This window comes from Loxodonta africana, chromosome 11 (genome assembly GCF_030014295.1).
Source record: "Loxodonta africana isolate mLoxAfr1 chromosome 11, mLoxAfr1.hap2, whole genome shotgun sequence".
NCBI classification, from domain to species: Eukaryota; Metazoa; Chordata; class Mammalia; order Proboscidea; family Elephantidae; genus Loxodonta; species Loxodonta africana.
The window spans coordinates 82892363-82908898 of NC_087352.1; the positions used below are offsets into that span (position 1 = coordinate 82892363).

Here is a 16536-nt window from a genome sequence, read left to right on the forward strand (position 1 = left end):
TTTGAAAAAGAATATCTTAGTAAGAAAACTCCAATAGGCCAACAACTTCTATAATGAATATCTTAGCTTTCTTAGTGAGTCAAATAGCATGCAAAATTACAACTATTTCAAAGAAAGTGACAGAGCAGACTTGGATCTAAAGTGAGGTTGTAGAACCCAAAAGCCAACACTCCAAAATAACAATCAGAGCCAAGAAAGATCTACCGTCCAGCAGAGAAGAGCACCTCAGGAGCTAATGACACCAGTATTCAAAGTCAGTGACTGAGCCAAGTCATTCTTATAATAAAATAATTATTTTAATGAAGTATTTGAAATAATTTTAAACATCTGATCAATAAGATTATACACAAATATGGGAATATGTTGCATTTTACAAAAAATAAAGCTAAGCGTTTAAATATACAAAACCAACTTTGGGTGTACATCTTTTTTCAAAGTACTCTTAACATATACATAATTATAGCATTTTATGTAATAACTTGCTGAACCAAAAACTGTGGCTAATTTAAAACATACTACAGTGTGGAATATGGTCATAACAGTCCCAGTGGGAAGAATGGGATGAAGAGCAACATAACTTCAGGCTTTTCCCCCTCAATTCTTTTTCTAACAAGCATAGCTTTCCCGTTTTTAAAACCTTTCTGGAAGATTTATTCATTCATTATGTATACGATTCCAACTATAGCTATTATTTTTCACCAGGCATATTCCACACAGGTGGGATTAAAAAAAAAACAAAAAGATTTGCAAAATATCAGCCTCCTCTTCAGATGAATATGTAACATTATTTCTCATAGTATATTTATAGCCAAGATCCCCAAAAGTGAAATGCTGACATTACCTTTTAAGTATAGAATCCAGAGGTCAAAAATTTCTAATCACCAATTCAGATTTTTTAAATACACCAAGATGTTAAAACTTAAGAGTAACTAAAATTTTATGAGAAAAGAAACAATAAAAACTCTAACTTACGAAAACTATCCTTGATTTAAAACAATACAAAATAAAAAATAACTTCTTCCTTTTAAAATACTGTAATTTGAAAATGTTGGATGTTTTCCTTTTTAGTTGGGTTGTGATTTTTTTCCTTCAACAAAACACATACCGGTTGCTGTGAATTTCCACTTCTACCGCTGCTCCTCCCGGGCATACGCAGCAGTTTCTGTGTTAGGATTCCATTTTCATCTCCCCTTATCAGTTTGAACTCAGTGCCCTACCATCCATTCTAATACTTTCTACCTTTTCCATTTTTCATCGAGGTATTTCAGCAGCTTCCATTTTAAGGTTTCCCTGACAAGGATGTCCCCTCCCTTGGTATCAGGAGCAGCACATGGTGATATGAACCAGGGAATAGCAACCTCAGGCACAAACCATCTCCATCTGTCTTGGTTTTGACAACACCGGGACTCAGCCAGCCGAAGTCATCCTGGGCCCTGCTCTGTCACTTGCACCTTCAGCTACAGAAGCGGCCATCATAATTAGCAAGCAACTTCTGATTCCAACCCAGACAACCTAAGCTAACCCAGAAACAGGGTCAGCAGAGGATTAAACACATTTTTCTTAGTAAGTGGTGCCTCTTCCTTTCTTTCCCCTGTATCCCAATGCAAGTTATATTAGGCTGTTATCGGGGAAAGATACCTCACCTGTTGCAAACACTTTGGCAAGCAAAGCAGGTAGTAATAGACAGGGCCTTAACTTGCTGTAATCAAATGCAGATGCCTACTTCTGTGTAAACTGTTATCTCGTAACTGATTTTCACGAGACAAAGCTGAATTCTGGTCATTAAGAATCCCATGGGATGTATACATAAGATTTAATAAAAGTTTATAACTGTAAACAATGGCCTTCCAAACTGTGACTATTTTCCAGAAACTGACATTTCAGGACAGTGCAATAATGCTCTTTATATCTTCTTTGGCAGTAAACAGCAAGGCTTGGCATGGATAGCGGGGTGGTCACTTCAGAAGGGCCAGGTACAGAGCTCGGGAATATTTCATCTCCCTTTCCTGCTCCATACAGAATATCAAGTCCCTGAGGCAGACTCTTGTGATTCTTGGACGAAGCAACTGTTTGGTGGCTGTCAGGCTGGGCGTCCCAGAAGCAAGAAGGTTGTCTTTTATGCCCTAAACAAAATAAAGGGAGAAACAGTTTAAAATAAGGAATCTTTGATAAAGCGAATACCTCTGGTACTGGATTAGGTGCTGGAGATGATATAATGAAGACTCAACCCTGTCCTCTAGCAGCCCAGTCTCTCAGGGGAGGCAAACTGCCACCACACTGAGTTCATGATCTCATTCATTCATTCTCTCACCTGGGCCATAGCAACAGCCTCTTCAGTGATTTCTCCACTTCGAGCTCTACTTCACGCCAATCTTTCCTACACATTGCAGACCAAACTTTCCTTCTTTAAAATCTTACACAATATGTTTGAGAGTGGTGGATATATTCATTATTTTGATTGTGATGATGACTTCAAGGATACATACATATGTAAAAACCTAACAAACTGTACACTTTAAATGTGTGCAGTCTTTTGCATGTCAATGATAAAAATAAAAGCCTTGCAAGGTTCATATCCCACCACACCATGGTTCAAAAACCTTTGTGGTTCCCCATTGTCCGTAGTAGCTACTGGAGAATTTGTTATGGGTTGAGATCTATGTTAAGCACTTTTCACGTATTATCTCTTTTTTCACACAACATCGCAGAAGTTATGCAGGTGCTATCCCCATTTATCAACTGAGGAAACTGAGGTCAGGCAGGTTAAGCAATCTGTTCAAGGTCACACAGCAGTGGTGAGCTGGAACGCAACTTCTAATGTGATTTAAAGCAAGTGCTCTTAATCACTGTGCTATATTATCACCAAATCAGGTATAAACTCACCACCCTGGCCTTACTCCAGCCTTAGTTCACATTACTCCTCTACAAAGCAACTTAACTCCAGCTACTCTGTTCCTCTGCCAGCAGGCAGAAATCAGCGGAGGCCATTCTAGGCCAATCTACTCATCCTTTAAGACCCATTTCAAATGTTACCTGCCCAGCCACCCATGGAATTCTCACTGTGGCAATCACCTAACTTTGTATTATACTAATTCGTATATGCCCCCGTCCCCTGCCATTGCCATGTACTCTCTAGACCATAAGCTTTCTGAGGACAGGGACTATCATTTCTATCTTCTCTAGGGCTTAGCACAGTACACTGTACACGCAACACAGTTCATCAGTAATACTTGCTAAGCTGAATGTATTGGTTTAAAACTGAGCAACCAATATGAGTTCTAAATGACATTCAAAAATTAAAGAAACCCAATACTCTTCTATTAAGACAGTTTCTAAATGTTAGTACGTCTGTAAACTGCTGTTTAAAATATAAAATAAAGTTGAAAGAAACGAAAAACACAGAATTCCCAAAGGATAATTTTGTAAAAATGAATCTTTTATTCTCTAATTCATTTTTACCATATTTTGCTTCAAAAACATCTCAGTAGGATAGGTTCTTCTCCTTTCTCCATCCAAAGACTTACACAAGAAGAGGCATTTACGTAACATAGGAAGCAAATTTTCTGGTTCTGTTTCTTCTCTTTTACAAGTACCACATTTTAATTTCTCTCTTTAGCTTTCTGGGCTTTTGGTTTTGTTTTGATGGAAAGAAGGGTAATCTTTTGAGGTCTCCAAAACACCATGGTCAAAAACACAGTCAACTGAATTCTATGCGTGTTCACAGAATGACTGAAGGACCTTTTCTGATGGTCAAATAAAATTTCCTTAAAAGCTACTACCCAGTTTTTGAGAGATAGGATACCACAAACATATTTCTATACTCAGACTAGGTTATGCTTGTTGACAAGTATCTATGGAACAAATTTTGAAAACTTCACATTTTAGAAGAGAGGAACAAAAAGATTATTCTTGGCTGCAAGATGCCTGGCTACTTATCCTGGAGCCTATCTACAGTGTAGAGCCAGTCTCTCATCACTTCTGCAGAGCCCTTGGTAATGAACGCTGTTTGTATAAAGACAAGTGTTCAGCCCCTGTAACTTCAGCTAAGCCTGGCAGCCAGCACGACCATAGCATGCTTCCCTGCTGGCATCACAACTCAGAGGTGCGGTAACTTATGTAATCTTAACTACTATAAATTACCATCAAAATATGTCCGTAAGATTTTTGCAGAATGGGCCCACTAACTCAGCTCTGGGAAACTGTGTAAAAAACAGTAGGAAGAAAGTTAGTATAACTTGTCATTGGCAGTGAATGGCAATTTGCTCTACACAGGGGTGATCTGTCTAGAACTATATACTTCATTTAGCTAGAGGCACTCTCCTCAGCCACAAATTAGATACATTATGCTAAAGTTGAATCTCTGTATGTTTACAAATATTTCCTACCAAAGGTTTGCCTAAAATCAATTGTTTTGCCTTATATGGCTTTTTTAATTAAATGGCTAAATGGACACACTATGTCTCCACAATCCCACTTCTATTTAAGTACCCAGAAATATGACACGTGTTCATCAAGACATTTACAAGAATGTTACAGCACTGCCATTCATAACACCCCTAACTGAAAACCACCCAAAAGCCCATCCAGAGCGGAATGAACAGTGGTATATTCACACACTGGAATACTATACAGCATGTTAAATGAAAGGGCCCAGACACAAAGCAGTACATATTGTTTGATTCCATTCTTATAAAGTTCAAACACAGGCACAGCTGTGGAAGCCAAGGTAGTGATGTCCTTTGCGGGAGAGGAGCTGTGATGAGAAGGAGATAGCACTGGTTTTCTGAGGTTCTGGTGACGTTCTCCCTCTTGATCTAAGTACCGTCTACACGGGTGTTTTCATACTGTGAAGATGCAGTGAGTTTACGATTTGTGTACTTTTCTGCATCAAGGTTATACTTCAATAAAAAATCAAATTGCTACAAAAAAATCTTGCCTGGGTAGGAAATTAAAAGAAGGGGAGGAAGCAGGGAAAAAAGAGGAAAGAAAAGAAGGCAAAATTGTTAGAAGACGTAAAGAGAGCTAATCATCTGGGTAAGAGACAAAGGGGTAACAGTTAACGCTGTCATGTGAGCAGCCTGAAGGATCCAGGGAAAGAGCTGTACTGCAGCTGCCAGTGCAGGGTTGAGAAGGAGGTCATTTCAAAAGGATGCTGCAGAAGGCCTGAGGCAAAGTTATAAATGAAACAAGCCCCAAGGGACATTCAGTAACCCAGCAGAAACACCTTTCATAATTCACAACTTTACAAAGGTGACAGTATTCTCTTCCCCAAATAGTGACTTAGAAAGTCAATCTTTCTTGAACCTGGATATAAACATATAGTATTTTTATTCCCATGCTTATAATTTAGGAAAGCCTACAACTCATGACTCATCTATTTCCCAATGACCTGACCTGAATAATCAGCCACCTCTCAGTTATCCATGGTAAAGAGAATGGAGGGTGCATGGGTAATTGATAGCCATAAAAACCCAAATCTAGCTTTCTCTGTCAGTTTTAATTTTCTTCTGTCCCACTAAGTGCTTTCCCTGAAGTTGATACACTGATTTCTTGTCCCACTACACTGTCAATGCCAAAGAGCACTAATGTAGTCAAGGGCCCAGAATCTGTAATGCAGGGGCGGGGGAAGGCTCCAGTGACAAAGTACTGTTTATTTCTGAAACACAGGGTTTTCCCAATGGACTTTCTACAATGTGGCTATTCCTTAATCTCGATTCTTCACCTGGATAGGAACAGGGTGTAAGAAAATGGAAAATTCAATGAAGATGAAAGAAATAATTCACTTACTAAGCATACAACAGATGTTCTAGGAAGCCTAATCAAGCCTAACGTTAACATACTTGAAAACAGCAAGATCGATTGATTCTAAGTTAGCCCACGTTAATTTTTTAAATTATATCACTAAACAAAGTTTCATTCATTATAATAAAACTTTTGAAGAACGCTTCCTCTTCAACAAGAAAAAGTATCATCAGTTATCAATTTCAGACAATAATGCCATTTTAGGAATGATACTAAGAGTAACTAAAACAACCAGCCTTCCAAATGTTCGTCCCTTCAACAAAGCCAGTATTGAGAAGTAAAACCTTTAAAAGTTTCTTCATGTATTTTTCACATTTCTTTGTAAATCAGACGACAGCTATACTAAGGCAGAAGCGGACACATCAACTTTATGAACCCAGTCACTTCATAACTCTGCTGAAGCTCTCAGCGACTTCACACAGGCTTCTGTTTCCAAAAAAGCCACCATTAAATGCAACACAGCTTCGCGCTAGTCCATGCTCTAATTCAATTCAAAAGCTATCTGGGCTACCAGGCACCTACTATGGGGGAGAAACTGGAGATTTGAAAAGTGGCTGTCTCCTCCATAAGCAACCTCAGGCAAATGACTTAACGTCTCTGTGTCTCTGTTTCCTCATCTGCAAAAGCACAACAGTGACAGTAATGATCTCATAGGGCTGGTTTGAGAATTAAATGAAAACACTGGACTCTATACAAAGTTGACACATAGCATGCGCTCTATAAATGTTGACCCTTTTTATCATAATTAGTTGGGAGGCATTGAAGGTTTTTAAACGGGAAACAGTAGAATCCTAGTTTGAGGCCTTTCCTCCCATTCCCTAGTTAGAACTAGTTAAACTTCACTGCCCATGCCCTTTTCTGTCACGTTCTGGCTAAATGATTGGCTAACTACTAGAAACAATCTGTGCTGCCACATTATCTTGTCCCTCCCAGTGAAATTTCTGAATTTTAATGGAGCCTTGAATGCCTAAAACTAAAAGGAAGACTAACGGGTATTTCAGACCGGTGGCAGGCAGATGAAGATACATCATGGGACAGGCTGATTTTCTTAGGACCCTCCAATCAAACTGGGGAGGAGCTTGCTGTTTTCAGGATCAATGAGGCTCATAAATACTGTCTCTAAAAGCGAAAAGTAAACCTTATTCCCTGAATCATAAGACTACCAAAACACAAATGTGGCCCTGAATCTTAGTTAACCAAGCACAAACACCCATAGTAGGACATTTTAAATAGAGGAACTGAGAAGCAAAGATTCACTACATTTTTCAGACTCTCTATCTGACTTTCACTAAGTCCTAATCCTGTGCTACCATGGCAGCTCTTACGGGATGTCTCAAGTCTTTGAAACTTTAAGGAGAAAATGTGGAGAACAGGATGGAGTAGCCGATATGGCTCCAGAACAAAAATCAAACATCTTTGAAGTCTTGGAAGGAAGGATAAATAAAAGTGCACTGGATGTGTGACCCAGTAAAACAAGAACCCTGAAAATTCATATTCAAAAGACCTGAGCGTCTAGGCCTTAAGGTAAACACAAAGCAGAAAATGCTCAGCTTCAAGACTGAGTGCCCTCTGCTGGTCAACAGGCAGAACTCTGGAAGCAACAGATCTCCAGTTTTTATCACCTTTACTGTATCCCTTTTGAGTTATTTCAGAATACTGACAGCCCTGCATGTAACTTCTGTCCTAGAATTTTGTCTCTCCTAAATATCTGTGTTTCAACAGTCTTTTCCAGAAGTCATATGTATAAGTAGACTGATGTAATTTAAAATTATCCATTTTGAATTCCAATTCTACTTTTGTAATTATAAAGACAAACTTGTAGTTTGTGTGACACAGAAATTATACCATTTGTTTCATGACTGATTATTGCAAGACACTTTGACAAAAAAAATGACCCCAAAATCAAAGCTAAAAGGTGTCATGCACCTGCCCTACCCTAATAAAAATGCACAATGGAAGGAAAAAACTCTCCAAGGAGGAGGACACAGGCAAGCAGGTATTTCATCACTTCTTGTATTATATGGAAACCCTGGTGGTGTAGTGGTTAAGAGCTCGGCTGCTAACCAAAAGGCCAGCAGTCTGAGTCCACCAGCTGCTCCTCGTAAACTCTATGGGGCAGTTCTACTCTGTCCTATAGGTTCACTGTGAGTCGGAATCAACTCAGCAGCAATGGGTTTTGTATTACACACCCTTTTACCAAAAAAAAAAAAAAAAAGTTTCTGGGAGTATTTAACAAATCAAACAGGTTTTTTATACTACCTTTGGAGCCCTGATGGCATAGTGGTTAAGAGCTCGGCTGCTAACCAAAAGGTCAGCAGTTCAAACCCAGCAGCTGCTCCTTGGGAACTCTACGAGGCAGTTCTACTCTGTCCTATAGGGTCATTATGAGTCAAAATCAACTCAACGATACACAACAACATACAACACAGGTTAAAAAAAAAATTACCTCCCAGATCTCACGATGTTTTGCTACAGCTTTGACAAGAAAATTAATCTTTCCATCGCTGCATGGTCCCTAAATCCCTCCTCTTCAGAGTTCCAGCAGGTCTTAAGGGTTGTGTGGGAAGGAAAGAACCAAAAAGAAGAAGGCCAGCCACCGTCACACAGACACATAAATGTGCTAACATATTTAAAGTTATTATTGTAAACCCTATTGTGCTAATAATCAACTTTACTATTTCTCCCTGAAAAATAGAGAAAAATGTATTTTGACCATGCTTAAAAAAAAAAAAAATTTTTTTTTTACAGGTTGGCATTTCTGTAAAATATTACCTTAAATATCTGTGAAAGGAGGACAGACAAGAAAAAGGGAATGTATTTTACATCAAATTTTCTATAGTACAATACACTATGGTTATGCAATATCACAGCCACAGATTAACATTCTACTGAGAATTTCTAATTCTCCAGAGAAAATACCAGTCACCGTGTATCCTCAAATAACAAATCACTTAAGATATATATGACAATCATATAACCACCTGTCCCTGCCTGTTATATGCTGATGAGCACCCACATCTTTAGCTCCAATAAAACAAAAACAAAAAAACAAACCCTCTGCCATCGAATCGATTCCAAGCCATAGTGACCCCATAGGACCTAGTAGAACTGCCCCATAGGGTTTCCAAGGAGCGCCTGGTGGATTCAAACTGCTGACCTTTTGGTTAGCAGCCATAGCTCTTAACCACTACGCCACCAGGTTTCCAGGGCTCCGACAGAACTCCTAAATTCCAGACCCCAATGTGCAATCTCCTAGTGAAGTCACCAACAGAAAGTACTATATTGTTGCTGTTGTTAGGAGCTGTCGAGGTAATTCCGACTCATAGCAACCCCATGTGACAGAAAAGAACTACTCCCCTGTTTTCTTGGCTGTAATCTTTATGGAAGCAGACCGCCAGGGCTTTCTCTTGCATAGCCGCTGGGTGGGTTTGAACCACCAACTTTTCAGTTAGCAGTTGAGGACTTAACCATTGCATCACCAGGACTCCTTGAATGCACCATAAAAAAAACAAACCAAACCCGATGCCCTCTGGTCAATTCCGACTTATAGGGACCCTACAGGATAGGACGGAACTGCCTCCAAAGGGTTCCCAAGGCTGTAAATCTTTACAAAAGCAGACTGCCACATCTTTCTCCTGCAGAGTGGGTGGTAGGTTTGAACCACTGACCTGGTTAGCAGCCAAGCACTTAATTACGGCGCCACCAGGGCTCCAAGTTTCCCAAATTCAAAATACTTAAAACCATTACTCTACCAAAATAAAAAATGAAAAAGGGGTTATTACAACTGACCCCATAGAAATAAAGAAAATTTTGACAATATTATGAATAACTGTATGGCAACAAACAGTATAACTGAGATGAAATGGACAAATTCTTAGATGCACACAACCTGCCCAAACTGACTCACAGGGAAACAGAAAGTCTCAACAGACCCATAACAAGTGAAGACATTGGATCAAGGATCAAAAACCTCCCGACCCCCCCCAAAAAAAAAATCATGGACCAGATGGCTTCACTGGGGAATTCTAGCAAACATTTAGAGAAGAATTGACACCAATACAGTTTAAACTCTTCCAAAATATACAGAATAAAGGAATACTCCCTAATTCATTCTATGAAGCAAACAGTCCTGATACCCAAACCAGACAAAGACACCACAAAAAATAAAAGTACGGGCCAGCATCTCTGATGAATATAGATGCAAAAATCCTCAAAATACTGGAGTACAGAATCCAACAGCATATTAAAAGAGTCATACACCATGACCAAGTGGGATTTATTTCAGGAATGCAGGGATAGTTCAACATTAGAAAATCAATCAATGTAATACACCAGATCAATAAAACAAAGGAAAAGAACCACATAATCATCTCTATGGATGCAGAAAAAGCATCTGAAAAAACCCAACACTGTTTACTGATGAAAACACTACAGCAGATTGGAATAGAAGGAAAATTCCTCAATATGACTCAGGGCATATACGAAAAGCCAACAGCCAACATTACACTTCACGGAGAAAGACGGAGAGCTTCTTGAAATCACGAACAAGACAAGGGTGCCTGCTCTTACCACGTCTATTCAATCTCATATTAGAAGTCCCAGTGAGAGCATTAAGAAATAAAAGGTATCCAGATTAGAAATGAAGAAGTAAAATAATCTCAATTCGTCGATGATATGATCCTATATATAGAAAATTCCAAACAGTCCACAATAAAACTTCTAGAGCTAATAGAAGAATTTAGCAAAGTTGCAGGATACAAGGTCAACAAACAAAACCAGGTGGTTTTCTATACACCAGCAATGAGAAATCTGAAAGGGATATTAGGGAAAACAATTCCATTTACAAGAGCATTTAAGAGACTAAAATAACTAGGAATAAATCTAACCAGGGACGTGAAAGACATCTATAATGAAAACTATATAGATTCAATACAATCCCTATCAAAATTTCAATAGCCTTCTTTGCAGAAATAGAAAAACCAACTCTCATGTAAATCTGGGGGGAAAACAGAAAGGTAAAGTCCCTTGGTGGCTTACTCCTAAACCCTTTAACAATTTATCTCATCTACTCACCGCCACCGAGCTGCCACCAGTTGGCATTTGTTCAAGCATTTTGGTAATACTTATAATCTCTTGAATTGTATAAATGTAATAAAAGATGTGAAAGACTTCTACCCTGAAAACTAAAGCACTACATGGAGAAATTAAAGATGACAGAAGTAAATGGAGAGATTTACGAGGCTCATGGATTGGAAACCTCAATAGTGTTAAGATGTCGATTCTCTGCAAATTGGTCTACAGACTCAACACCGTCTTAGTTATTCTGGTGCTGCTTTAACAGAAATACAACTGGATGGCTTTAACAAACAAAAACTTATTCTCTCACAATTTAGGAGGCTAGAAGTCCAAATTCAGGGTGCCAGCTCCAGGGGAGACTTTCTCTCTCTGTCGACTCCGGGTAAAGGTTCTTGTTATTGATCTTCCACTGGTTTAGGAACTTCTCAGTGCAGGGATCCCAGGTCCAAAGGATGCACTCTGCTCCTGACTTTTCTTGCTTGGTGGTAATGAGGTCTCTATCTCTCTGCTTGCTTCTCTTTCCTTTTATCTCTTGTAAGATAAAAGGGGATGCATGTCACACCCCAGGAAAACTCTCCTTTTATCAGATCAGGGCTGTGACTTGAGTGAGGGTGTTACATCCCACCCTAATCCTCTTTAATATTACCTAATTTTGCCTCATTAACCACAAGCAGAGATTAGGACTTAGAACACATAGGAAAATTAGATCGCAAAAGGGAATACCAACCATAGATTACTGAGAGTCATGGCCTAGCCAAGTTGACACGTTTTTGGGGGACACTATTCAATCTGTGACATCTTAATAAAAAATAGAGTCTTTTTTTAGGAAATGACAAACTGATTCTAAAATTCATATAAAAATACAAGGTACTTACCTCAATGAGAACTAAGTAATCAAGAGATTGTAGTTTTGGCTTAAATACACAAAAATAGGTGAACAGAACACAACATGTATGTATATCTCCGCATACAGCTTTCAACATAAGCAATAAGTTAATTCAATGGGAAAAGGAAAGTAATATATGGGGTGGGGCAACACGATATCCATATGAGCAAAAATAAACCTCTACCTCACAACATACACAAATATTAAATCAAGATAGATCAAAGACCTAAAATAAAAGCTAAACTATAAAGCTTCTAGGAAAAAATATTCACAAGGACAGGGCAGAGAAAGATTTCAGAATACAGAAAGCACTAATGATACAAGAAAGAAACTGGACTTCATCAAAATTAAAATCTGCTATCTTCTGAAAGACAACATTAAGAAAATAAAGGCACATTACTAAAGGGGGTGTGAAATGGTACAACTACTTCAAAAACAGTTTAGCTGTCCCTTATAAAGTGAAACATACACCTATATCCTATGATCCAACAGATGCACTTCTATATATTTATAGAGAAATAAAAATGACTTATACAAGGATGTTCATGAAAGCTTTATCCATAATAGCCAAAAAGTGGAAATAGCCCAAGTGTCTAACAGCAACTAAATGGATAAGCAAATTATGGTGTATTCATACAATGCTATACTAAACACTAAAAAGGAATGTGCTACTGATACATGCAATGTCAATAAATCTCAAAACATTACGCTGAGTGGAAAAATTCAGAAACAAAAGAGTAATTATAAGTTCTAGAACAGGTGAGACTAAGCTATGCTAATAGAAATTAGATCAGCAATTGCAGAGAAGGTGGAGGTGGTACTGACTGAAAAAAGCCATGACAGAACTTTCTGGGGTCATAGAAATGTTTTGTATCTTGACTGGGTGTAGTGTTTACAGTTAAAACCAGCACATTTTATTGTATATAAATTACACCTTGATCTAAAAATCAAATGCAAAATTCATTTGAATTTTAAGTTTAAAATTGAAATTTCAAAGTCACTGCTGTGTGAACGCCTTCCTCAAATTCTCCCTAAAGGGGCATGGTTACTCTTCTCTACTGTCTTATGTAATTGAGCAAAAAAGTCTGAGAACCACTGTGATGTTAAAATTCTATATCTACTACTAGGTAGATGCACCAAAGATTAAGGCAGCTACATAGAATGTAGACAAAGAAATGTTTACTCCAATACTTACATGAAAAATTCATTATAAATAAATAAAAGAGTTTTGTAGAAGACACTTGGAAACCCTGGTAGCATAGTGGTTAAGTGCTACAGCTGCTAACCAAAGGGTCGGCAGCAGTTTGAATCCGCCAGGTGCTCCTTGGAAACTCGATGGGGGAGTTCCATTCTGTCCTATAGGGTCGCTATGAGTCGGAATTGACTTGACAGCACTGGGTTTGGTTTTTTGGTAGAAGATGCTAGGATATGGTCAACTCAGGAGATAAGTATTATCAAAATGCTTGAGAAATTTATATATCAGTATTTCTCTATGGGGGTGGTACCAGAAAACTGGGAAAGCATCACTTGGTGGGTCTGCCCCTTCACACTGCCTGGTGTTTAGCATTACTGCTCCCCAGGCACCAAATGCTAATGGTAGTCCCTGCCTCCCCCAGTCAATGTGACAAAGCAACAACACTCCACAGATTTCCAAACACACAAAGGAATAGGTACTGCCCCCAGCTGAGAACTACTGGCCTGAAAGCTAATGGCCAAAAGCATACTTAAGCAGTAGGAAAAATTATCTAATAACAATCTACCCTACACCAGGGTTTCCTGGTGGCATAGTGGTTAAGTGCTATAGCTGCTAAACAAAGAGTTGGCAGTTCGAATCCACCAGGAGATTCCTGGAAACCCTATGGGGCAGTTCTACTCTGTCCTATAGGGTCGCTATGAGTCGGAATCGACTCAATGGCAATAGGTTGGTTTGGTTTTTTGACCCTACACCATCTTATTCCCAAACCTAATAATTTAACTAATAATTAACTTTAATCTCTAACTAGGAAAAAAAATGTACTTGCTTTTATTTGCTATATATAAGACTGACTTGGAGGGATGAAGAATAACTGATTTTACTGAAATTCCTAATTAGAGCAACCAAATACTGCCACTGAGAACAGTTAAAAGCAATGGACTACAACATACAAGACATGATGTTAAAAATCAAACTACTGTGTGGTGTGATAAATCCAGCCGATGACCTGTCATAGTCAGAACTCTATGAACAACCCAAGATGTCCTTTGTGGCAGAGTGGCAAACCATTAAAATCTCCTTGGATAACACATTCTAAACTAAATCAAACAGGTATTACCCAATTATCTTTATGAGTTTTAATAAGTGAACATGTCTTTTATGTTGCAATCAAATCCTAACTATTTAGTGACAACAAAGGTTCCTTAAGTTTCTAGTACTTCACTCATATATGCACAGGACATTGAGGGCAAGATGAAAGAATGAAAAAAGGATACAAAGCCACATAACACCTGATACTAAGAAGCAAAAGATTAATCAAACTGGCACATGGTCCTACAAAAAATAAACTGAATAATAATTAAAAAGCTTCTGACAAAGAAAAGCCCAGAACTAGATGGCTTCACTAGTGAACTCTACCAAACGTTTAACATCAATTCTTCATAAACTCTTCCAAAAATACAAAGGAGGGAACACTTTTGTCTTAGTCATCTAGTGCTGCTATAGCAGAAATACTACAAGCAGATGGCTTTAACAAAGAGAAACTTATTCTCTCACAGTTTAGGAGGCTAGGAGTCCAAATTCAGGGTGCTAGCTCCAGGGGAAAGCTGTCAGTTCTGGGGGGAGGGTCCGGGTCCTCAATCTTCCCCTGGTCTAGGAGCTTCTACAGTGCCTCGGGTCCAAATGGCGCGCTCTGCTCCCTGCGTTGCTCTCTTGGTGATATGAGGTCCCTCTGTCTTTCTGCTCAGCTTTCTCTATCTCAAAAGAGACTGACTCAAGATACAACCTAATCTTGTAGACTGAGTCCTGTCTCTAATCCTGCCTCAACATCAGAGACAGGATTTAGAACACAGAGGAAAATCACATCAGATGACAAAACGGTGGACAATCACACAATACTGGGAATCATGGCCTAGCCAACTTGACACACATTTTTGGGGGACACAACTCAATCCATAACAACTTCCTAACTCACTTATAAGGCCAGTATTACCCTGATACCAAAAGCAGACAAAACCACCACAAGAAAACTATAGATCAAATCCTTTATGAATATAGATGCAAACATCTCAACAAAACATAAGCAAACCAAAGCCAAAAGTATATGAAAAGGATTATACAACAACAACCAAGTGGGATTTATTCCAGGAATGCAAGGTTGGTTCAACATATGAAAATCAATCCATGTAACATAGTTTATTAATAGAAAAAAAAAAAAAAAGGATCATCTCAATAAAGGCAGAAAAAACATTTGATAAAAGTCAACACCCTTTCATGATAAAAGCACTGAACAAATTAGGTATAGAAGGGAACCTTAAAAAGGTCATCTATGAAAGACCCAGAGCTAACATCACACTTAAAAGTGAAAGAGCTAACACACTTATAGAAGTGAAAGATTTGAGGTTTTTCCCCTAAGATCAGGAATAAGAAAAGGATGTCGGATATTCACTTGTGCTGGTGGTCCTAGCCAGGGCAATAAGGCAAGAAATGAAATAAAAAGGCATCTAGATTAGAAGGAAGAAGTAAAACTACCTCTTATTTGCAACTGACATGATCTTATATATATAAAATCCTAAGGGATACACACACACACAACCCCCATTAAAAATTAGAGCTAATAAATACATTCAGTAAGGTTACAGGATACATAATAAATATACAAAAATCAATTGTATTTCTATACATTCGTAATGGGCAATCACAAAATGAAAAAAACACCAGTTTACAACAGCATCAAGAAGAATAAAATACATAGGAATAAATTTAGCAAAAGAAGTCAAAGAATCGTACACTGAAAACTACAAAAACATTGTTGAAAGAAATTAAAGACCAGATGAAAACACATCATATGTTCACAATTTTAATATTATAAAGGTAGCTTAACAGCCAAAGCAATCTTGAAAAAGAAGAACAAAGTAGGAGGACTCACACTTCCCAATTTCAAGATATATTACAAAGTAAAACAGTATGGTAGTGGGAAAAGAACAGGCATACAGACTGACAGAACTGAGAATCCAAAAATAAACCCATACACCTATGATCAAACGATTTTTTGACAAATGTGTCAAAACCATTCAATGGGGTAAACAATAGTTTTTTTCAACAAATGCTACCGGGACAACTGGATTCCACAGGCAAAATAATTAAGTTGGACCCTTATCTTGCAATGTATAAAAAATTACCTCAAAATAGATCAAAGACCTAATTGTAAGAGATAAAACACTCTTAAAAGAAAACATACCTATAAATCTTGTGACCTTAGAGTAGGCATCAATTACTTAGACTGTGATCCCTAAAGTGCAAGCAACCAAAGAAAAAAACAGATAAATGGAACTTCATTTCCACAAACTAGATATACAAATGGCCAATAAACACATGAAAATATGCTCAACATCATTCGTCATCAGGGAAATGCAAAACAAGACCATAATGAGATACCACTTCATACCCAGTGGGATGGCTATAATAAAGGAAAAAAGAACAATGACACATATTGGCAAGAATGTAGAGAAACTGGAAACCCTTATACATTGCCAGTGGGAATGTAAAGTGGTAGCCACTTACGGAAAGCACTTTGGAA

At 38.2% G+C, this 16536-nt stretch overlaps 1 protein-coding gene across 1 annotated transcript in view; it reads right to left on the minus strand.

Moving 5' to 3' along the window:
• Positions 1 to 307: 307 nt before the first annotated feature.
• The window catches only part of TAF4B (TATA-box binding protein associated factor 4b), a 144080-nt gene continuing 127851 nt past the window's right edge, over positions 308 to 16536 (minus strand). The window contains exon 15 of the mRNA XM_003406347.4: positions 308 to 2123. Within this exon, the coding sequence (XP_003406395.2) occupies positions 1956 to 2123 (168 nt within the window). The 3' untranslated portion in view covers positions 308 to 1955. The remainder of the gene's footprint in view (positions 2124 to 16536) is intronic.